General features: G+C 35.1%; 2 protein-coding genes across 2 annotated transcripts; one reads left to right on the top strand and one right to left on the bottom strand.

Moving 5' to 3' along the window:
* Positions 1–3,613: 3,613 nt before the first annotated feature.
* On the bottom strand, positions 3,614–12,057 carry LOC133200754 (GPI ethanolamine phosphate transferase 2-like). The gene is made up of 12 exons (XM_061336538.1): positions 11,729–12,057; positions 10,429–10,638; positions 9,979–10,164; positions 9,704–9,845; positions 9,092–9,298; positions 8,808–9,010; positions 7,530–7,757; positions 6,820–7,220; positions 6,090–6,272; positions 5,620–5,899; positions 4,785–4,954; positions 3,614–3,866 (listed from the first exon to the last, which is right to left on the bottom strand). Exons 1-12 carry the CDS (start codon positions 12,050–12,052, stop codon positions 3,650–3,652), a joined length of 2,751 nt encoding a protein of 916 aa, XP_061192522.1. The 5' UTR covers positions 12,053–12,057; the 3' UTR covers positions 3,614–3,649.
* Positions 12,058–13,554: 1,497 nt separating this feature from the next.
* On the top strand, positions 13,555–16,415 carry LOC133200727 (homeobox protein TGIF2-like). Its single transcript, XM_061336506.1, has 2 exons — positions 13,555–13,692; positions 14,790–16,415. Exons 1-2 carry the CDS (start codon positions 13,665–13,667, stop codon positions 15,452–15,454), a joined length of 693 nt encoding a protein of 230 aa, XP_061192490.1. The 5' UTR covers positions 13,555–13,664; the 3' UTR covers positions 15,455–16,415.
* The last annotated feature ends 290 nt before the right edge of the window (positions 16,416–16,705 follow it).

Raw genomic sequence — 16,705 nt, 5'->3', positions numbered from 1 at the left:
ATGTGTATTTCATTTATTCAAACAGAAATCTCATTTGTACAAACATGCTTATTTCATTTCTACATTCTACATACACCTATGTCTAGTAATTGGTTGTCAGCTAGGATATCCCAGTCTAATTGATTTCTTGTGTAACTATGGTAACAATGAGCATATCAAAGAAGTCTATTGGTGTTCACACTTTACAGTGTGACAAATCCCACCAAAGTACATAAAAACTAAACAGCCAACATTATAGAATGTCATGAAAACTTGTATAACAGTAAAATCTAGGACTTATGTGTCAGAAAAACCAGGAGGAGAAAAACTTTGGTGGCCAAACAGGTACAATCCTTGGTGGCCAGATAGCTCAGGTGGTAGAGCACCTGACTAGAGATTCAGGGGGCCTGGGTTCAAATCAGGGTCTGGTCCATAACATTTTTCTCCTCAATGGTTACACCTTCATAACCATATTGCCTCTAATGTGATCTATGAACTACATGTATTTCTTTGTATCCTTATTTAGCAAAAGACATGTCACAAATATACCAATAATATACAACAATAGAGGTCAGAGTTCAAGAGGCAATGTAAAAAGCATTTTATTTTTTAATTCATAGTTTCAGTGAAGTACACACCTGTTTATAGTTTGATAACAGGTATGCTTAGAGTGACTGCAAAGAAAATTTAATATAAGGAGTCTACAAGTAATATGTAGTTTTTTTTAATATACTGTCCACTAATGAGAAAATGAAGGGTGGAGTAACCTTTGAATTATGATTTAGATGATTTCAATTTTCAGTTCTGAAAAGTGTCAGAAAAAAATCCATAACTGAACACATGTTCCTATGAGACAAATGGATTCTTTTATAGAGAATACAAAAGGAATTCAAAGCAAAGGTCCATAAAGAAACTAGAAATATGTCTATAGCACATGAATGCCCCACTGAGTGTATATTAGTAATGCAACATGAAAATTTGTATAAGTGTTAAAGTGTATGAAGTTTGATGAGAATATCTTGAATAGTTTCCTTAAAATTGAAATTGAAATCTAAAAAATTGGATATATATGATAAATTCTCATCAAATTACGTATACTTGCATAAGCTTATATAAAAATATCTTAAATGATTTCTTTAAAACTAAGCAAAATGCAAATTAAAGAAAAGTGAGGTCAAGGTCACAGGAAAGTGCAAGGTCAAACATTTTTGATGCAGTTGAATAGCTCTCACTAATATTTATAAGCATATTAAGTTTGATAAAAATATCTTGAATGGTTTATTAAAAACTGAGCTAAACACTAATTTGAAAAAAAGTGAGGTCAAGGTCAAAGGAAAGGTCGAGGTCAAAAAAATGTTGATGCAGTTGAAAAGCTTACATCAGTATGTATTAGCATATGAAGGCTGATAAAGATATGAATGGTTGCTTTTAAACTAAGCTAAACACAAATTTAAGAAAAGTGAGGTCAAGGTCAAAGTAAAGGTCATGGTCAAAAAAATATTAATGCAGTTGAATAGGTTACTTCAATATGTATCAGCATATGAAATTTGATAAAAATATCTTGAATGGTTTATTTAAAACTGAGCTAAAGAGCTTTGAACTGAGCTAAACGCAAAGCATGACGGAAGGACAGTAAGACGGAGAGACAGAAGGATGGAAGACGGACATGACAAACTCTATATGTCCGGGCCATATTCATGGCGGGCATAACAAAATTTAATTTTACACATGCTGCTACCCCTAAATTTTTGACCAGTACTAGGTGTAAAAGGATAAAGTAAGAAAATTGAGCAGCTGCTCTACTTAGCTTGGATCACACTGACCCAAGGTTACATCTGACGTACTTGTTTTATAAGATCCAATCATAATTTCGTTTCTGATTTCCCCTTTTGAAGGCTGTAAAGGTTAAGTGAATTACTTCAGACCTATCCATGGCGCAGTCAGTCAGAGCAATAAGGAACAAGTGTCTATTTATAAGAGGATTATAAATGACATTATTTTTTGTGTTTGTTACGTGATAACCAACCTCCGAGCACGTGATAATTCACATAAAAAACAAAGCTTCTTTTGCAAGAATAATCAGGTGCTTCCAGATTGCTTCCCAAACAACACACACACAAAAAAAATACATAAGTATTTCGTACTTCTACCTAAGAGTTACCATAAGTCTACCTAGCTCAAACTTGATACATATACAGGTATAAGTATGCATACTTTACAGAAACTATAATTAAACACTTTGTTTTTATTGTCATTCCCCCACTCTGACCACTATCCAACGTGAACTTCCTGATTAATAGATCAAATTAAAAATAAGCCAGCCTTCTGACGTAATGATATCCAAAGATAGACACAAAGAAATTGTTCGTCAGTCACACAAGAGATGATGCAGTTATGATGATGTAATTTAAGAGATTATTAGCAGAAATATTACAGACAAAACATTGAAAATGTAATTATTGTTTTACATTTTTAAAGAATTAATTGAAATTTTGCAAAAGCAAAGTGTAGAAAATCTTCTGTTCATATATCAGGTTATGATAACATGGCATAGGTGGATAGGAAATACAATCCTTGCACCAACTAATAGCTAAGCAATCCTTCCCAAATACAGACGTGTTAAGTGTTGTATGCTATTTAAACGAGAGGCCCATGGGCCACAATTCTCCCCTGATTAACTTTGGCCTTGCTGTTCTTCACCAGATTTTCCCCCTTGTAATACCTATTGTTGCCCCTTCCTATCCCCAAGGGTCATGATTTGAACAATTTTGAATCTACACTACCCCAGGATGTTTCCATATAAGTTTCAGCTTTTCTGCCCCAGTGGTTCTTGAGGAGAAGATTTTTAAATATTCTTCCTCTATATTTCAATGTAAAACTTAGATTCCCTATTGTGGCCCCATCCTACCCTGGGGATTGTGGCCCCATCCTACCCTGGGGACCATGATTTGAACAATTTATAATCTACACTATCCCAGGATGCTTCCACATAAGTTTCAGCTTTTCTGGCCCAGTGGTTCTTGAGAAGAAGATTTTATAATGACCCCACCCCATTTTTGTATTTTCTTGATTATCTCCCCTTGGAAGGGGGCTTGGCTCTTCATTTTTAAAAACAATTTAAATTTCCCTTCATCCAAGGATGCTTTGTACCAAGTTTGGTTAAAATTGGCCCAGTAGTTCTTGAGAAGAAGATGAAAATGTGAAAAGTTTACAGACGGGCGGATGGATGAATGGACAACGGGTGATCCCAAAACTCATTTGAGCTTTCAGCTTAGGTGAGCAAAAACTCAACTCTCCAAGAACAGTTAACATGCTCTGAACATTTAAAGTTCACAAATCAAACAAAAATAGAACACCGACTAGAATATTAATCACAACAATTCTGAGAAATAATTCATGCCAACCTACCAATGCAAGAGAACTCCAGGTAGTAAGCCTGAAATGAAAATGCAATTTCTTCCCTCAGCAGATTTTCAATTAGCTTGTCTATGGATTAACACTCATCACAATTGTATCAATTTTAACATCAATGTGTTCCCTGGTGTGTTACTTGCAGCTAAGTTTATAAATCTAGCATTTTATGAAGATTCTTTTTTTTTAATAGGTTAAATTCTAAAAAGACGAATTACCCCCGGTTGACAAAATCCAGCATGAACATTTCGTACAACTTTTATCCCGGTTGACTATATGTCTGTAAATAGTACAAAAACAACAGAGTAAGGGACAGGGAACTGTAGATCACCAGATCCATTCCAAAGTACAGGAGCTTAGGGAGGAAGACTGTCCAAACAAACAGGTGGTACCGCTCTATCACCACAAACCCTGAGTACACCACCACAGGGAAACCACAGGTCAGTACCACTGTGTAGTAAACATCACGTAGATCTCTGCCAATAGATCGACATTCTCAACAAATTTTCTTAAAATTTTAATCATGTTCATAAAATTCCTGTATACAGTAAAACTTATTTAGTACGAACACAGATACATGTATAGTGAATTCATGGATATAGCAAAGTTTTTTTGGAATCCCCAACAAAATTCATAACAAATCCTAGGAAAATTTTATGGTTATAATGAACTCTGAAATAACGAATTTACGGATAGAGCAAACTGGTTTTGTGTCCCATAGAGGTTAAAAAACAACGAATATTACATCTTTCATAATGAATTTTCAATATCTTGAAATTCAAATATTTATCTGACATTATTTTTCATCAGTATTTATATTTGAAATTCAATTAATCAAAAAACTTTAGTACCCTAAGGAAAATTTTGAATTTAATACCTCCCAGATGATATTTGGTAGTCATATTTGAAGGGAAAAAAAGTATATTGCGAATTTGTTAAAAATACTTTAACGAATTCATTATACGGATTACGAATTACGGATATAGCGAAGTAAATTCACAGGTTCCGAGGACTTTGCTGTAACCAAGTCTTATGGTACAGGGTTAATTTAGCCTTGGGTTATTTTGACCCTATCACACTTGCAAATGATTTTGCCCTGTTTTCAACCAGACATAGTTAATAGAAGAGAGATAACTCTGTCTCTGGATTCACCTTATTCTAAATTCACCCACTGAGGATAAGAGCAAAATGGGTGGACATAAAATGGGGTGAAAATTTCCCTGTAAACAGTATTTCAGTTGCAAACACCAGATAATAACCAAAACCTTTCATTGTTTTTGTTTCAGTGCTATTTACAGATGACTATAATTTTGTACAGATTAACATGTGTATATAAATTTACAACAGAACATTTTATGTCTTCTCTTAGCCATGACTATGCAGAAAGATTTTACCTTTTACTCAGCTTGAATGAGTTGAGTTTTGCTAAGAAGGCAAGGAACCAGTAAATAGGACCAGCATATGTAGCAAGGCTCAGTAGGATGGCTATAGGGACTGCATCATAATCCCGCAGGCCGACATAACCTGCCCCAACATCCACTGTGGCTATACTGTTAGAATTACCCTGAAAATAGCATAGAAGATTATTAATACAATACTATTACTATACTACTGACACATTTAACCCTAGTAGTATAAGACCAATCTTGTTTATCAGAATTTTCAGCCCTTTATTACTGTGGTCTCAGCTAAGGTCTACTTAGTCTTATAACTGTGGTCTTTACTCTCAGCTAAGGTCTACTTAGTCTTATAACTGTGGTCTTTACTCTCATCTAAGGTCTACTTAGTCTTATAACTGTGGTCTTTACTCTCAGCTAAGGTCTACTTAGTCTTATAACTGTGGTCTTTACTCTCATCTAAGGTCTACTTAGTCTTATAACTGTGGTCTTTACTCTCAGCTAAGGTCTACTTAGTCTTATAACTGTGGTCTTTACTCTCAGCTAAGGTCTACTTAGTCTTATAACTGTGGTCTTTACTCTCATCTAAGGTCTACTTAGTCTTATAACTGTGGTCTTTACTCTCAGCTAAGGTCTACTTTGTCTTATAACTGTGGTCTTTACTCTCAGCTAAGGTCTACTTAGTCTTATAACTGTGGTCTTTACTCTCAGCTAAGGTCTACTTAGTCTTATAACTGTGGTCTTTACTCTCATCTACAAGCTATTTATAACTCTGTAGTCTTTACTCTCAGTGAAGATCTATTTATAACTCTGTGATTTTTGATCTATTTACCTGTAAGAAAAAAGCTGCCCTTCCCATCCATAAATAGTACACAGCTGCAGCAGAGGAAGACAGAACCAGTTTACTCTGATGGAGTATAGCCTGTTGGACTGTCATTAAGGCCACCAGTATAATGTTATGTGGCCTCAATAATGTGAGATGGAGGAGTGTCCATGTGGTCAGACAGATTTCTGTCCATCCAGTGGTGATCCTTGAGGATTTGGTAGGGAAGGACTGACTTATTAATAGAATCACTATACAAAGGAAGCCTAACCTAGCTGGGAGTATTCCACTGTAACAGAGGTAACAATAGTTAATTAATGGAAAGACAGCAAACACAAAACAAATTTTTTGAAAGTCTCTATTCATGTATTTCAAACATATAAATTAAAAGGCAGATTAAATCTGTTTAAATTATATTTCCTTAATTTAAATGATTCTATCATCAATGCTGAAATAAAGTATGATTTAACAATAACTACTTGTCTATTGGAGGTATTCCAGGCAGAATAAGGGCACCAGTGGAAGCTCTGAACCAGAAAACGCAAAACATGCCTAATACAGTGATACCGGTTTGTAACCATGACAACTGCCGTGACTTTATGACTAGAATAAGGAGGAGGGCACCTGCTACTAGAATGGACAGGAGAGTTTTGTTGTCTTCTCTGAAAATGAATGTCAGTACATGTATTAAAAGCATGATTACAGAAAGATGAAACTCACACTTCTTGGCATGTTTTTGAAGAAATATTCTGAGTTCACTTGAGGTGGTGCTTAGCTATAAGCTATAGCTAAGCAATTAAGGTCATCTGCAATCATGGATCTGTGTGGCAAGATCACAGCCAAAGATTTTTTGGTAATGAGCTCAAAGAGTTTGATCATTTTGTAAATTGAAATAGAAGTTGGCAGATCAACTTTGGTCAAAACTATATCCTAATATGTCTAAATCGTAATTGTTATGTGGAGTGAATATTTTGATTGTATTAATTACATTAGCTGAATGTTTCATTGATCCAGAAAATCAGCTGTCACCTCTCAGTTGAGATTCAGAAAGACATCTGTTTGTATACTTTTTAAACTATTTACGACATCTTAAAAGTCTTACAGAGACACGGATTGTCCTGCCTTTGTCATTAAGTTGGTTTAAAATCATCAAACAGGGTTTATATAATATAAAGGACAAAAACCAATAGTGAAGCAAATGGTTCTCACAGTTTAAGCCAGTCTCCTGTGTCTGGCAAGTGGAGCCACTTGTTTCCTGTCTGGTTCATTGACCTTGATATCCTTGCTGCCAACATGAGCACAAAGGTTTCAAGTATCATCCGTCTGATTTGGATAAACTGTCTGTGAGGTCTGATACAGGAATAATTTTCAGAGGTAGATGATGTTAAATGGCAATGAGTGTTTCGACTATGTGGCAGTGGATCTGAGGTGGAGAGTTGTGAAATAAAATGGAGGATGTGAATGGAGGTGGAGAGGAAGTACCAGGTCTGGTGTTCTTCCTCCACGTAACTGCTGGAGAGTAAGCTGACGGTGTGGAGAAATGTCCCAGCTGTCAACAGACCCACACAAAAACATCCAGGTGTACCTTGACACAATAATGTCATCATCCACTCAGACAGCTGCAAAAATCACAATCAACTATTGTTTACTATAGCTTTTATGCATAGAATATACAAAGTCTTTTCAGAATTTTTAAATTAAGCAGAAATTGTAGCTAGTAAAACTAATTAGTTCTATCAATTGCAAGTAATGATCCAATGTGTTACCTGAGGTCTGACCTTCATATAAAAGTATGATTATGACCATCAGACAAAAATTTGCCAGAAAAAAAAATCCTTGATGTCCAGCATGAGCATAAAGTGGTACAATTGAATTCTAATTGAAATATTTGTAACTTACAGTAAACTCTTTATGCATACTTGATATAATTGTATACATACACCAGTTATTGTATGTCTATTTGTAAGTGCAGTCATTGCTACAACAATGGTTAGGGCTGTCACAGAGATGAAGTGTAGAGGGGTGAGGGACTGCCCCTCTGACTTTGACCCAGACAGGTGATAAACCAGGTATAGCGTCGAGGATACATGTATTACAACCAGGCAACTAGTGGGTCTCAATCTACTCATGACAAGAAGAACCAATGCCTGTAAAAACATTTCTTAAAAATATAGAATACTAATGTTTAACATCTTTACCAGTCATTAATATACAGTATGGTGTAATAGCAATTTGGTAAGCAACTTCGCTAGCCAAGGGTTTACGATCCACTCCACTCCTCTCAATCTGAACTTTGAACTGTCCTTGTTTCCTCTAGAGGTTAGTGACTGCAGATTTTAGTAAAACCCTTGCGAGCAACTTCGCTCATAACAAATCAAATTCGTCAGTGTGAGTTCTGAAAAATTGGGCTAACTCAGCCAAGGGTTGGTGCAGTGGAGTTGACGGTGAAATCTGACCAAAACTGTAGGAGTAGCATTTTAAAAGTATTTTACAGAAATGTTTATTTTTAGTAACCTGGCACCACCATTCATCGAAATCAAAAACTGATAAAAAGAATTAAGCATCTTAGTGTAGTCTATTTGTGTGCCAAGTCACACTGAAATCAGACTAAAAACTGTAGAGGGAGTAGCATTTTTAAGGTACTTCACAGAAATTTCTGTTTTTTAGTAACCATGGCAACATTGTTCATTGAAATCTAAAATCGACAAAAGAATTATGTATCTTAGTGTATTCTACTTGAGTGCCAAGTCATATTAAAGTCAGACCAAAACTGTAGGAGGAGTAACGTTTTGAAATTAGTTAAAAGAAATTTCTGTTTTTAGTTACCATGGCAACACTGTTCATCAAAATCAAAAACGGATATATAGAACTATATAGCTTAGTGTATTCCACTTGTGTGCCAAGTTATATTGAAGTCAGACCAAAACTGAAGGAGGAGTAGCTAGCATTTTGAAAAATTGATTACAGACAGACAGACAGATAAACAGATGATGAACACCTTACTAACACATAAGCTCCTCTGGTCTCTGACCAGTAGAGCTAAAAAACAAAATATAATCCCATGTCCTGTCATGATTGCTTTTATTTTGGTGACACAAGTCTTATTACTGTCTTATTAATACAGTATATAAAAGGGATGAACTTTCAGGCTATAAAACATTAAGTACCTAAACTAAACTATGAAAATCTGCACCTACCATCCACAAGCAAATGACACAAGTAATCAGGGCTGGCATATCGTAAGTTGTTAGTTTCTTCGTGATCCTTCTAGTTGCCATAGTGATGATATCATTGTACTGAGCTTTTAGTTGTTGAAAGGAAACCGTTTTTCTCTCCTTAGAACTCAGTGATGTCCATTCAGAATGAAGTTCACATGTCATTTTGAACAAGGTTGCTAGTTCTTAAACATAAAATTGTCTATTAAGTTTAAATCTCCCCTTTAAGAATTTTCATAATTCATAAATTCATGCTAAACAGTTACCTGTATCAGTGTCCTGTATGTTGTTGTTCAGTAAGTTAAGGAGCTGAATGGTGTTCCTCAGAAGTGAGGCTAACTGTTCCTCAGGTCCTCGCTCCTCAAACACATCGAGGAGTAGGTGTCCCAGGCTGTTCTGAGGAATGGGCAGACCCAACAATTCAGACAAGGTCGGGACAAGGTCAATCTGATCTACTTCAGGTTTGGTATCATCTGTAACATGGAATCCTAATTATGATAATTTTAAAGGGAGAAAAGTATTACTTTAATTAAACAACAATCCAAATATAATCTTGAAATATATGTAGTGTGGCTTTAAATCTAGAGGGAGACATCAATTATTAACTTATTTTTAAAATACATATTGTTAATTTCAAAATATTAAATTTGTAACCATAAATTTACAGATATTTATGTTTTAAAGTACTGGGATTCCTTACTCACTTTCATTGTGAATGCCGTATCATTCCTGCTCTGAAAATGACCTACCTGCAGAGAGAATATCTACCTGTACAGGAAGTGTCTTCCTTATATCAGAAATATTTTAACAATACAGAGAAGACATATGTTATCTGTACCAGTACAGTGAATATGTTACCTGAACTAAGAATATGTTACCTGTACTGGGAATACCACTGGTGGAGAGGAACACTAGGGGAACCCTTGTCTCACTATAAGATGCCCCTCCATGGCTCCCCTGGTCACTCATGCCATGGTCTCCACACACAATCAGCAGATTTGGGAGTCCTTCACCCTGCAACTGTGAAACACAACTCAATCATATAGAGTCACTGAAAGTACTTCCAAATACTCAGATTTTTTTCTCTCACCCTCTCTCTTCCTCACTTTTAGCAGGTTGAAAATTACCTGTCAGGACTAAGATCCCATCCTACCTTTATCAGTGATTGGTAGACCATGCTTATGATGTCATCCATTTCTCGGAGTTTTGGAGGAACTAAAGGACTGCTGGGTCCAGCCATGTGACCAATATGGTCTAATCCAAGATAGTGTAAAATCATTAGATCGAAGTCCACTGAAGAGAGCTCTGACGGGAGATGTCGAGTCACATTATTGTCAACCTGTATACAGGGTAAAAGGTTTAGTGGAGGACTAACTGATTTACAATCATGACTAAAAAATTTAGGTCAAAAGTGCTGAAGTACTAAATCCAAACTTCAAAATTTGACTTTAGGTCTAGGAAGTTTAATATGTGCTACATTCATTAATTAACAATACCTCTATCAATGTTTTCTGTAGATTTTTTTGTGTGGATATACTGTATACTATATATACTGTATATAGAAGTTTACCATTTCATCATAATAACAGACCAGACATATTACCTCTGTGTAATCAGTGACAAAGAAGGAGGTGGTGCCTTCAAATCGAGTAAACTGGTCTGAAAATAGCTTAATCCAAGTGTCATCTCCGTAAAATACAACTCTTCTACCAGCCCGACTCAGCTGGGCCAAAATGCTGTCTCCTTCATACTTTGTTGAACCAAAGTTCAGAATAACATCAACAAATCCAGGGACACTTCCAGTTACAAGTGCCTAAAAAATCAAGTTTCATATATTAACAAATGTTTTGTGCATTTGAAAGGTTGGTTTTGTTTTTTTTTTTAACAAATAAAGAAACAAAAATGACCAATAAGTCTCGTATGAAAATATGAGCATCTGATTTTTCTCCATTTCCAAGTAATCACTATCCAAGTAAAAACCCACAGACAGTCTCGCTTCTCAGTGAGAGCAAAGCAAGAGCGACTGTGGATTTTTGATGACGAATATCAAGGTTTCTGATGGACAGTTAAGCTGACCAGAACATCAGATGTTGGCTTCTCTTGCACAGAGTTTGGATATATGCCTTCAATTACATTTAGAATAGAACATATATTCCTTTCTAATTCACAGTCCAAACTGGACAACACAAAAGGAAATTTCCCTCATTATACAGAAAAGAAAGACAAAAAATAGAGTAAACAAACTGTCATACACAAATAAAGAAGAAGGGGAAGAATTAATAATAAAGTTTGTAAACAATTTGAAGAGGGAGAGTACTTTTCATGTAAATAAGTACCTTACATGAAAATATGATAAAATTGTTTCATTAATTAGAGTTAAATGAAGGCAAATGACATGGATGAATCTTTCTAAGCAATTTAGGCTTCATATAACTTCTGTGGTAGGTTAGATCCAACTAGATGATGTGATCAGTTTGTTTAATAGATATAAAAAAAAAAGAGAAAAATCTGAAGACTTCATGCATTCCCATTCTATGATCAACCCTGTGGTCTGGCCCTGCTACCAGAGTCCTTAATTTCACAATTTTGGTGGTGGTGGTGGGAGTTGATGCTCATTATCTCATGCGTGTAAATATTTGCCAGCCAGATTTCCAGAAGTCAAAAAAAAAAAAGATTTTCAAAAAATGTAATGCATTTTCAATGTATGACAAACTTTTTGTTAAATGCCATTGGTCAAAATTGGTTTAGCTGTTAATACAAGAAACTAGTTTACAGATGATGCACAGCAATGGTACAGATAGCAATGGGTCACACGAGTGACTCAAATGATATAAAATTACCATAAAGCATATATAGTTAATAAGATTTTTGCTTAAATTTTTATCTTTGTTTATTTTATTAACCTTGATCCTTGGCAAAGTCACAGTTGGAGTGTGAGCCTTTGCCACAAAAGCCACATTTTTGGAAATAAGCTCCTTTGTCTTTGTCATGGGTGTGTCAGGTGCCATAACAAAGTCAGCTCGGAGGGCATCAATGAGTATCATAACAGTTTTGTTGTATTGACGACTCAGTCCAGGAGTACCAGGGACAAGATCTTCTGTCTTCTGCTCTACATGATCTGTTAAGGAAAATTCTACCGATTCCTTCCTTATTGGCATGAAGCAAGTGAGAAAGACCGCAAACCAAATCACAACAGTGGTAAAAATCCAGCAACTCCATACTGCCATTAGCGTTCTGTTTAGTTTAAGAAGTATTTTATTCATGATATACATAAATGTATATACAATGAATATGGATTGAACAGCAGGCAAAATGGCCTATATAAGTTCTCTCCATTAAAGATCAAGGTACAAATCATGAAATGTTACAATAATATATATCATAACTTTTGCAAAGACATGTATTTTAGACTAATTTTTAAGGAGGATACAATGTACAAAATTGAAAAAAGAGGGGAATTGAACAATAAGGTGGAATAATGAAAGGAAAGAGAGAGAGAGAGAGAAAAAAAAAAGAGGGTGGGGATAACGGAAAAGGGGAAGAGGCTCAGAGCCATATATGTATATGTACTTTCAGTGTACATGCTGCACATTAATGCTTATTACATTTTCTGTGAAACTGTCAATTAGACATGCAATGACATATAAAAATAAAAAGCACTATAAATCTGTAAATAAATTAAAGGAAAGTGAGTCCGTGTACTGATAGATTTTCAAGAAAATATTGAAGTAATAAAAATGAGGATTATTCCAGTTCCATTTGAATTGTGATAAGGAAAACTTCCACTTTTTTAACTTAAAAAATATAATTCTTATCTATCAGTATGGTAATACTTTTCTTTTCTATCATTTATAATCAACGTGTCCCGTGTTTACCGACGTCTGCCGAATATATTTTGATCGGGTTCGATCATCGCTTGAAATTTTCGATAACTCGTGTCTAAATTATTCGATGATACTCGAAATGAATATACCAATTAAAAAGACTTCACTTGCAACAAATATCCAAGTATCAATGGAATTTAAATGTATTTTCATGCGACACAAATTTTTTTTACTTAGATCAGACAAGGTGGGTGGAAGTTTCATTTTTTTTTAAATAGTTTAGAAAACTTCTGGAAAACAGATTTTCCTTTAAATTTTTATCAATAAGGAACACAACTCTACCTCAAGGTTCGACGCATTTTTTTTTAAACGTTGGGAAAACGTTTGAAAATAAGTGACAGACTGGTGGTTTTCAGTACCATGTCAATCAACAGATGATCAACTGATAAAATTATTCAAGTGCATTAAGATATGGAAAAGGAATAGTGATATTTAATACTAATAACGTTTTCATACTCATTAACATCATTAATTAAGATATGTAAAACTTAATTTGTCAGATTTATGAAGGAACTTAGCATTAAAACGTTCATCTTCATGTATTTTAATTATTAACAGATATTTTGTAATATTTCTTTTGCCATACGATTCACATGCTTTCTTTGGTTTTATAAACTTTCTATAGTGGTTTTAATGCTTAGTTACGGTCTGTGTAAACCAACTTTTTCGTAATTTCTAGAAACTGTGAACAAAAAGAAACAATCTTCTTGATCCTCGATTTGATTACAACAGGTGACACATGGCAGCAATATTCTCGCGCCCGTTTGAGCTGTCAAAGTTTATCCGACCAATCAAATTTCAAGAATTCAAATTTAGACCAATCAACGCCGAACCCAAGCGATTGGCACGTGGTTTGCGCGGTTTGTCAGATCCCGCGTGGTGGAGAGGAAATTGACAGTTTTGAAAAGAGTGAGAAGTACATTTCCAATTTTTTCAAAGAATAAGGACTATCACTATGTCAGAATCACTTAAAATGAGACGAGGTATGTATATGTTTAGTTTTAAATAGGAATGCATGTTTGTCGGGTCTTGTTGTTCGATTCTTTATCAAAAATCGTTGACACCACGTGCTCAAGTCTTGTACAACAAAGAAATCGACATCACAACAACGCATTGAGTAAATATTAATCTTGTGCTTCTGCAACAAATTGTTTTAAAATGATAAATGACATGTTTTTGAATGTGATTATGGTTTATTTCTGGTTTCTAAAGCGGTGTTTGCAGCATTGGTTGAATAAATAGTACATCTGTCAATGTTGTTGACCGTGAGTTGACACCTGTACAATAACATATCAAGCAGCTTACCATTAATTATTGAAATTGAAAAATGCAATCTATAATTATCCAAATGACAATGAGATTTGATAGTGTTTGTGATGTTTTTGTTTTTAAATGTGTCAAGGCCACCTGATTGATTACCTATAGCCTAAACATATCTTGGACATTGATAATTGAGCATAAAAAGTTATCATTAACTAATAGTTTGTAAATATACTCGTAAAATTAGTAAATTAATAGATATATCATGTTAAAATAGATCAAAATTTGTTAAGTTAATATTCTGGATATCGGGGGTGGATCCATGAATTTTCCAAAGGGGGGGGGGGGGGTACAAACTTGCTAAGAAAGTCGAACTTATCCACCTTACAATTTTTTTGAGAGAGAGAAAGGAAGAAAAGTAAAAGGTAACTTTTTAAGAGGAAAGGGGGGGGGGGTAGACAAGCTGTTTTTCATCACATACATGATTGTTTATTGTTTAATGTTACTCCTTGTACCAACTTATGAGGAGTGTATGTTTCTCAAGGGGCCCAAGGTCATTTTTGTTAATTTTATATCAATTTCACAAATATGAAAGTCCAAGGGGGGTCTGTAAGCCACTCGCACCTTTTAGAATCATGCATGTTTATTATAAATTGGGGGAGGGGGTCTTGCTATGATAGATGAAAACTGCAAATTATCTATTAATTGCTAGTCTGATATTTACCCTATTATGATATTGTGCATATAATTTTACATTAAGTTATATGTTGCATCAAATTTGTTATTTTATAAAACACATATCCTTGGTTTTGTTTTGTAGTAAGAGACTTCAAATTTGCCAGGCCATGGGAAAACGATTATGACTCTGACTCCAGGAAAGATGATGATGGCTTGAGTGATGCAAGACGTAGACGTGGAAATCTACCTAAAGAAGCTGTCCGCATCCTGAAGACCTGGCTTTATGAGCACCGCTATAATGCGTACCCATCAGACCAGGAAAAGGTGTATCTCTCCTCGGCCACTAATCTGACTGTACTGCAAGTGTGTAACTGGTTCATTAATGCTCGTCGTAGAATTTTACCAGAAATGATCAAGAAAGATGGTCAGGATCCCCTCCAGTACACCATCACCCGCAAGCATAAGCAGTCACTGTTAGACCGTGTCACCTTCACGTCAGGTGGTTACAGTACAGAGAGTCCCTTGGAGTCGAAGATGGGAGAGCCAGATGGCTACATGTCTGACTGTGAGGCCTCCTCCAGTGACTTTTCCTCAGAGCCAGAATCTGCTTCCCCAGATGTTAGCCAGTCCAGAACCAGAGGAGAAAGTTTTTCCCAGGAGAACCTTTCACCACCCTCCTCTCCGTCCAGCACTCCCCAGAATGCGGACCTCTTTAAATCCTTTTTCATGCTGGTTGATGTGGCACTGAACCAGATTCCTAAAGAGTCCGGCAGCGAGACTACTGATTCCTCCAACTCCTCAGTGTAGCAAGTCGGACCTATACATGTTCTTTGTATTTTTTGATTGATTTGCATCATTACATGCTCATTCCATGTTCAAATGTAAATATATACCAACTAACAATTTCAAGTCTACATTTTCATTATTAATACTTTGTCACAATGTTAAGACTCAAACTGAATACCAGCCTGTATTATGAAGTAAAGTAAATATTAAGGTTGTGCAATAGACAGATCGGAAATTGTGCACATCTGTATGCCTGCATGTATTGGCCGAAAAAAAAAATAAAGCCATCTGTGTTCATTGGTTCTCTAGTTTGTCCTTCATTATGTTTTTGTAGTGAAAAATACTGCCTGTACATGTATTATAAACCACTATTCCTCCAGTTATTTGTGGAGATGTACCTTGTTATGTGGTCTAGTGCCATTTTGATGCAATATATGTTTGCTTCTTATTTTTCAATTGTCCACGCACAGTAAGTTCACTGGTCAGAATAACCTTTCAGGTGGTTCTATTTGCTTTTCAGTTCTTGAAAGTCTTGGGAAAATTCATTACCTGTCACCACATGAGCAACAGTGTATAGTGATTTGTTTGTTAAGGGTATGTAAGGTATTGAAAGCAGAAGGTTCATAAAGGGGGGAAAACTTTGACATGCTGCTATCCGTAAATTTTGAAACCATACTTGTAAATTGAAATTTCCCCACCACCACCACCACATTTGGACAACTGTTGTGCGTGGACAATACAATATGTGCTTAGTACATTGTGATTAGAAGTTAATGTTAATTGGGATGGATATTTTGTGATCAAGTATGCTTTTTTGTTTTATAGATTTTTAACCTGATTAATTTTCTTTATCTAACAAGATATTAATCATGTTTCAATATTATGACAGTTTAACTGTTGCTTTATCTCTCTTGCATTTATATATATATTCTATAAATCCTCGTCGAGTATCCACTGCTGTACATTTTACAAAAATTTAAACATATATTTATGATTAAAATTGTAAGGTGATCTCTGAATTTTTAAATGATTGAATTTCTGTAAAGATTATTCTTTGGAATGTATACATGATTGATTATTAAATAGATGTAAATTTATTGTGTGTTTTTAATTCAGACTTCAGAAGCAGGAAATTAGAGGATAATAGGAGCACCGTTCTAAATCATGCAATTTCTATTTTTACATCTTCAGTTTGTAGGTTGTGGTGCTAGACCTGCCTATTCTTCAGATTTAAAAGAAATATTTTGCAATTTTTGACCTCATAATTACGAT

The sequence above is a fragment of the Saccostrea echinata genome, unplaced genomic scaffold, assembly GCF_033153115.1.
Source record: "Saccostrea echinata isolate AGI-Se365-2 ecotype Australia unplaced genomic scaffold, CSIRO_AGI_Sech_v1 ptg000041l, whole genome shotgun sequence".
Lineage (NCBI taxonomy): Eukaryota > Metazoa > Mollusca > Bivalvia > Ostreida > Ostreidae > Saccostrea > Saccostrea echinata.
The sequence above is the reverse complement of the archived record's forward strand: the minus strand, read 5'-3'. Positions and strand labels throughout refer to the sequence as shown.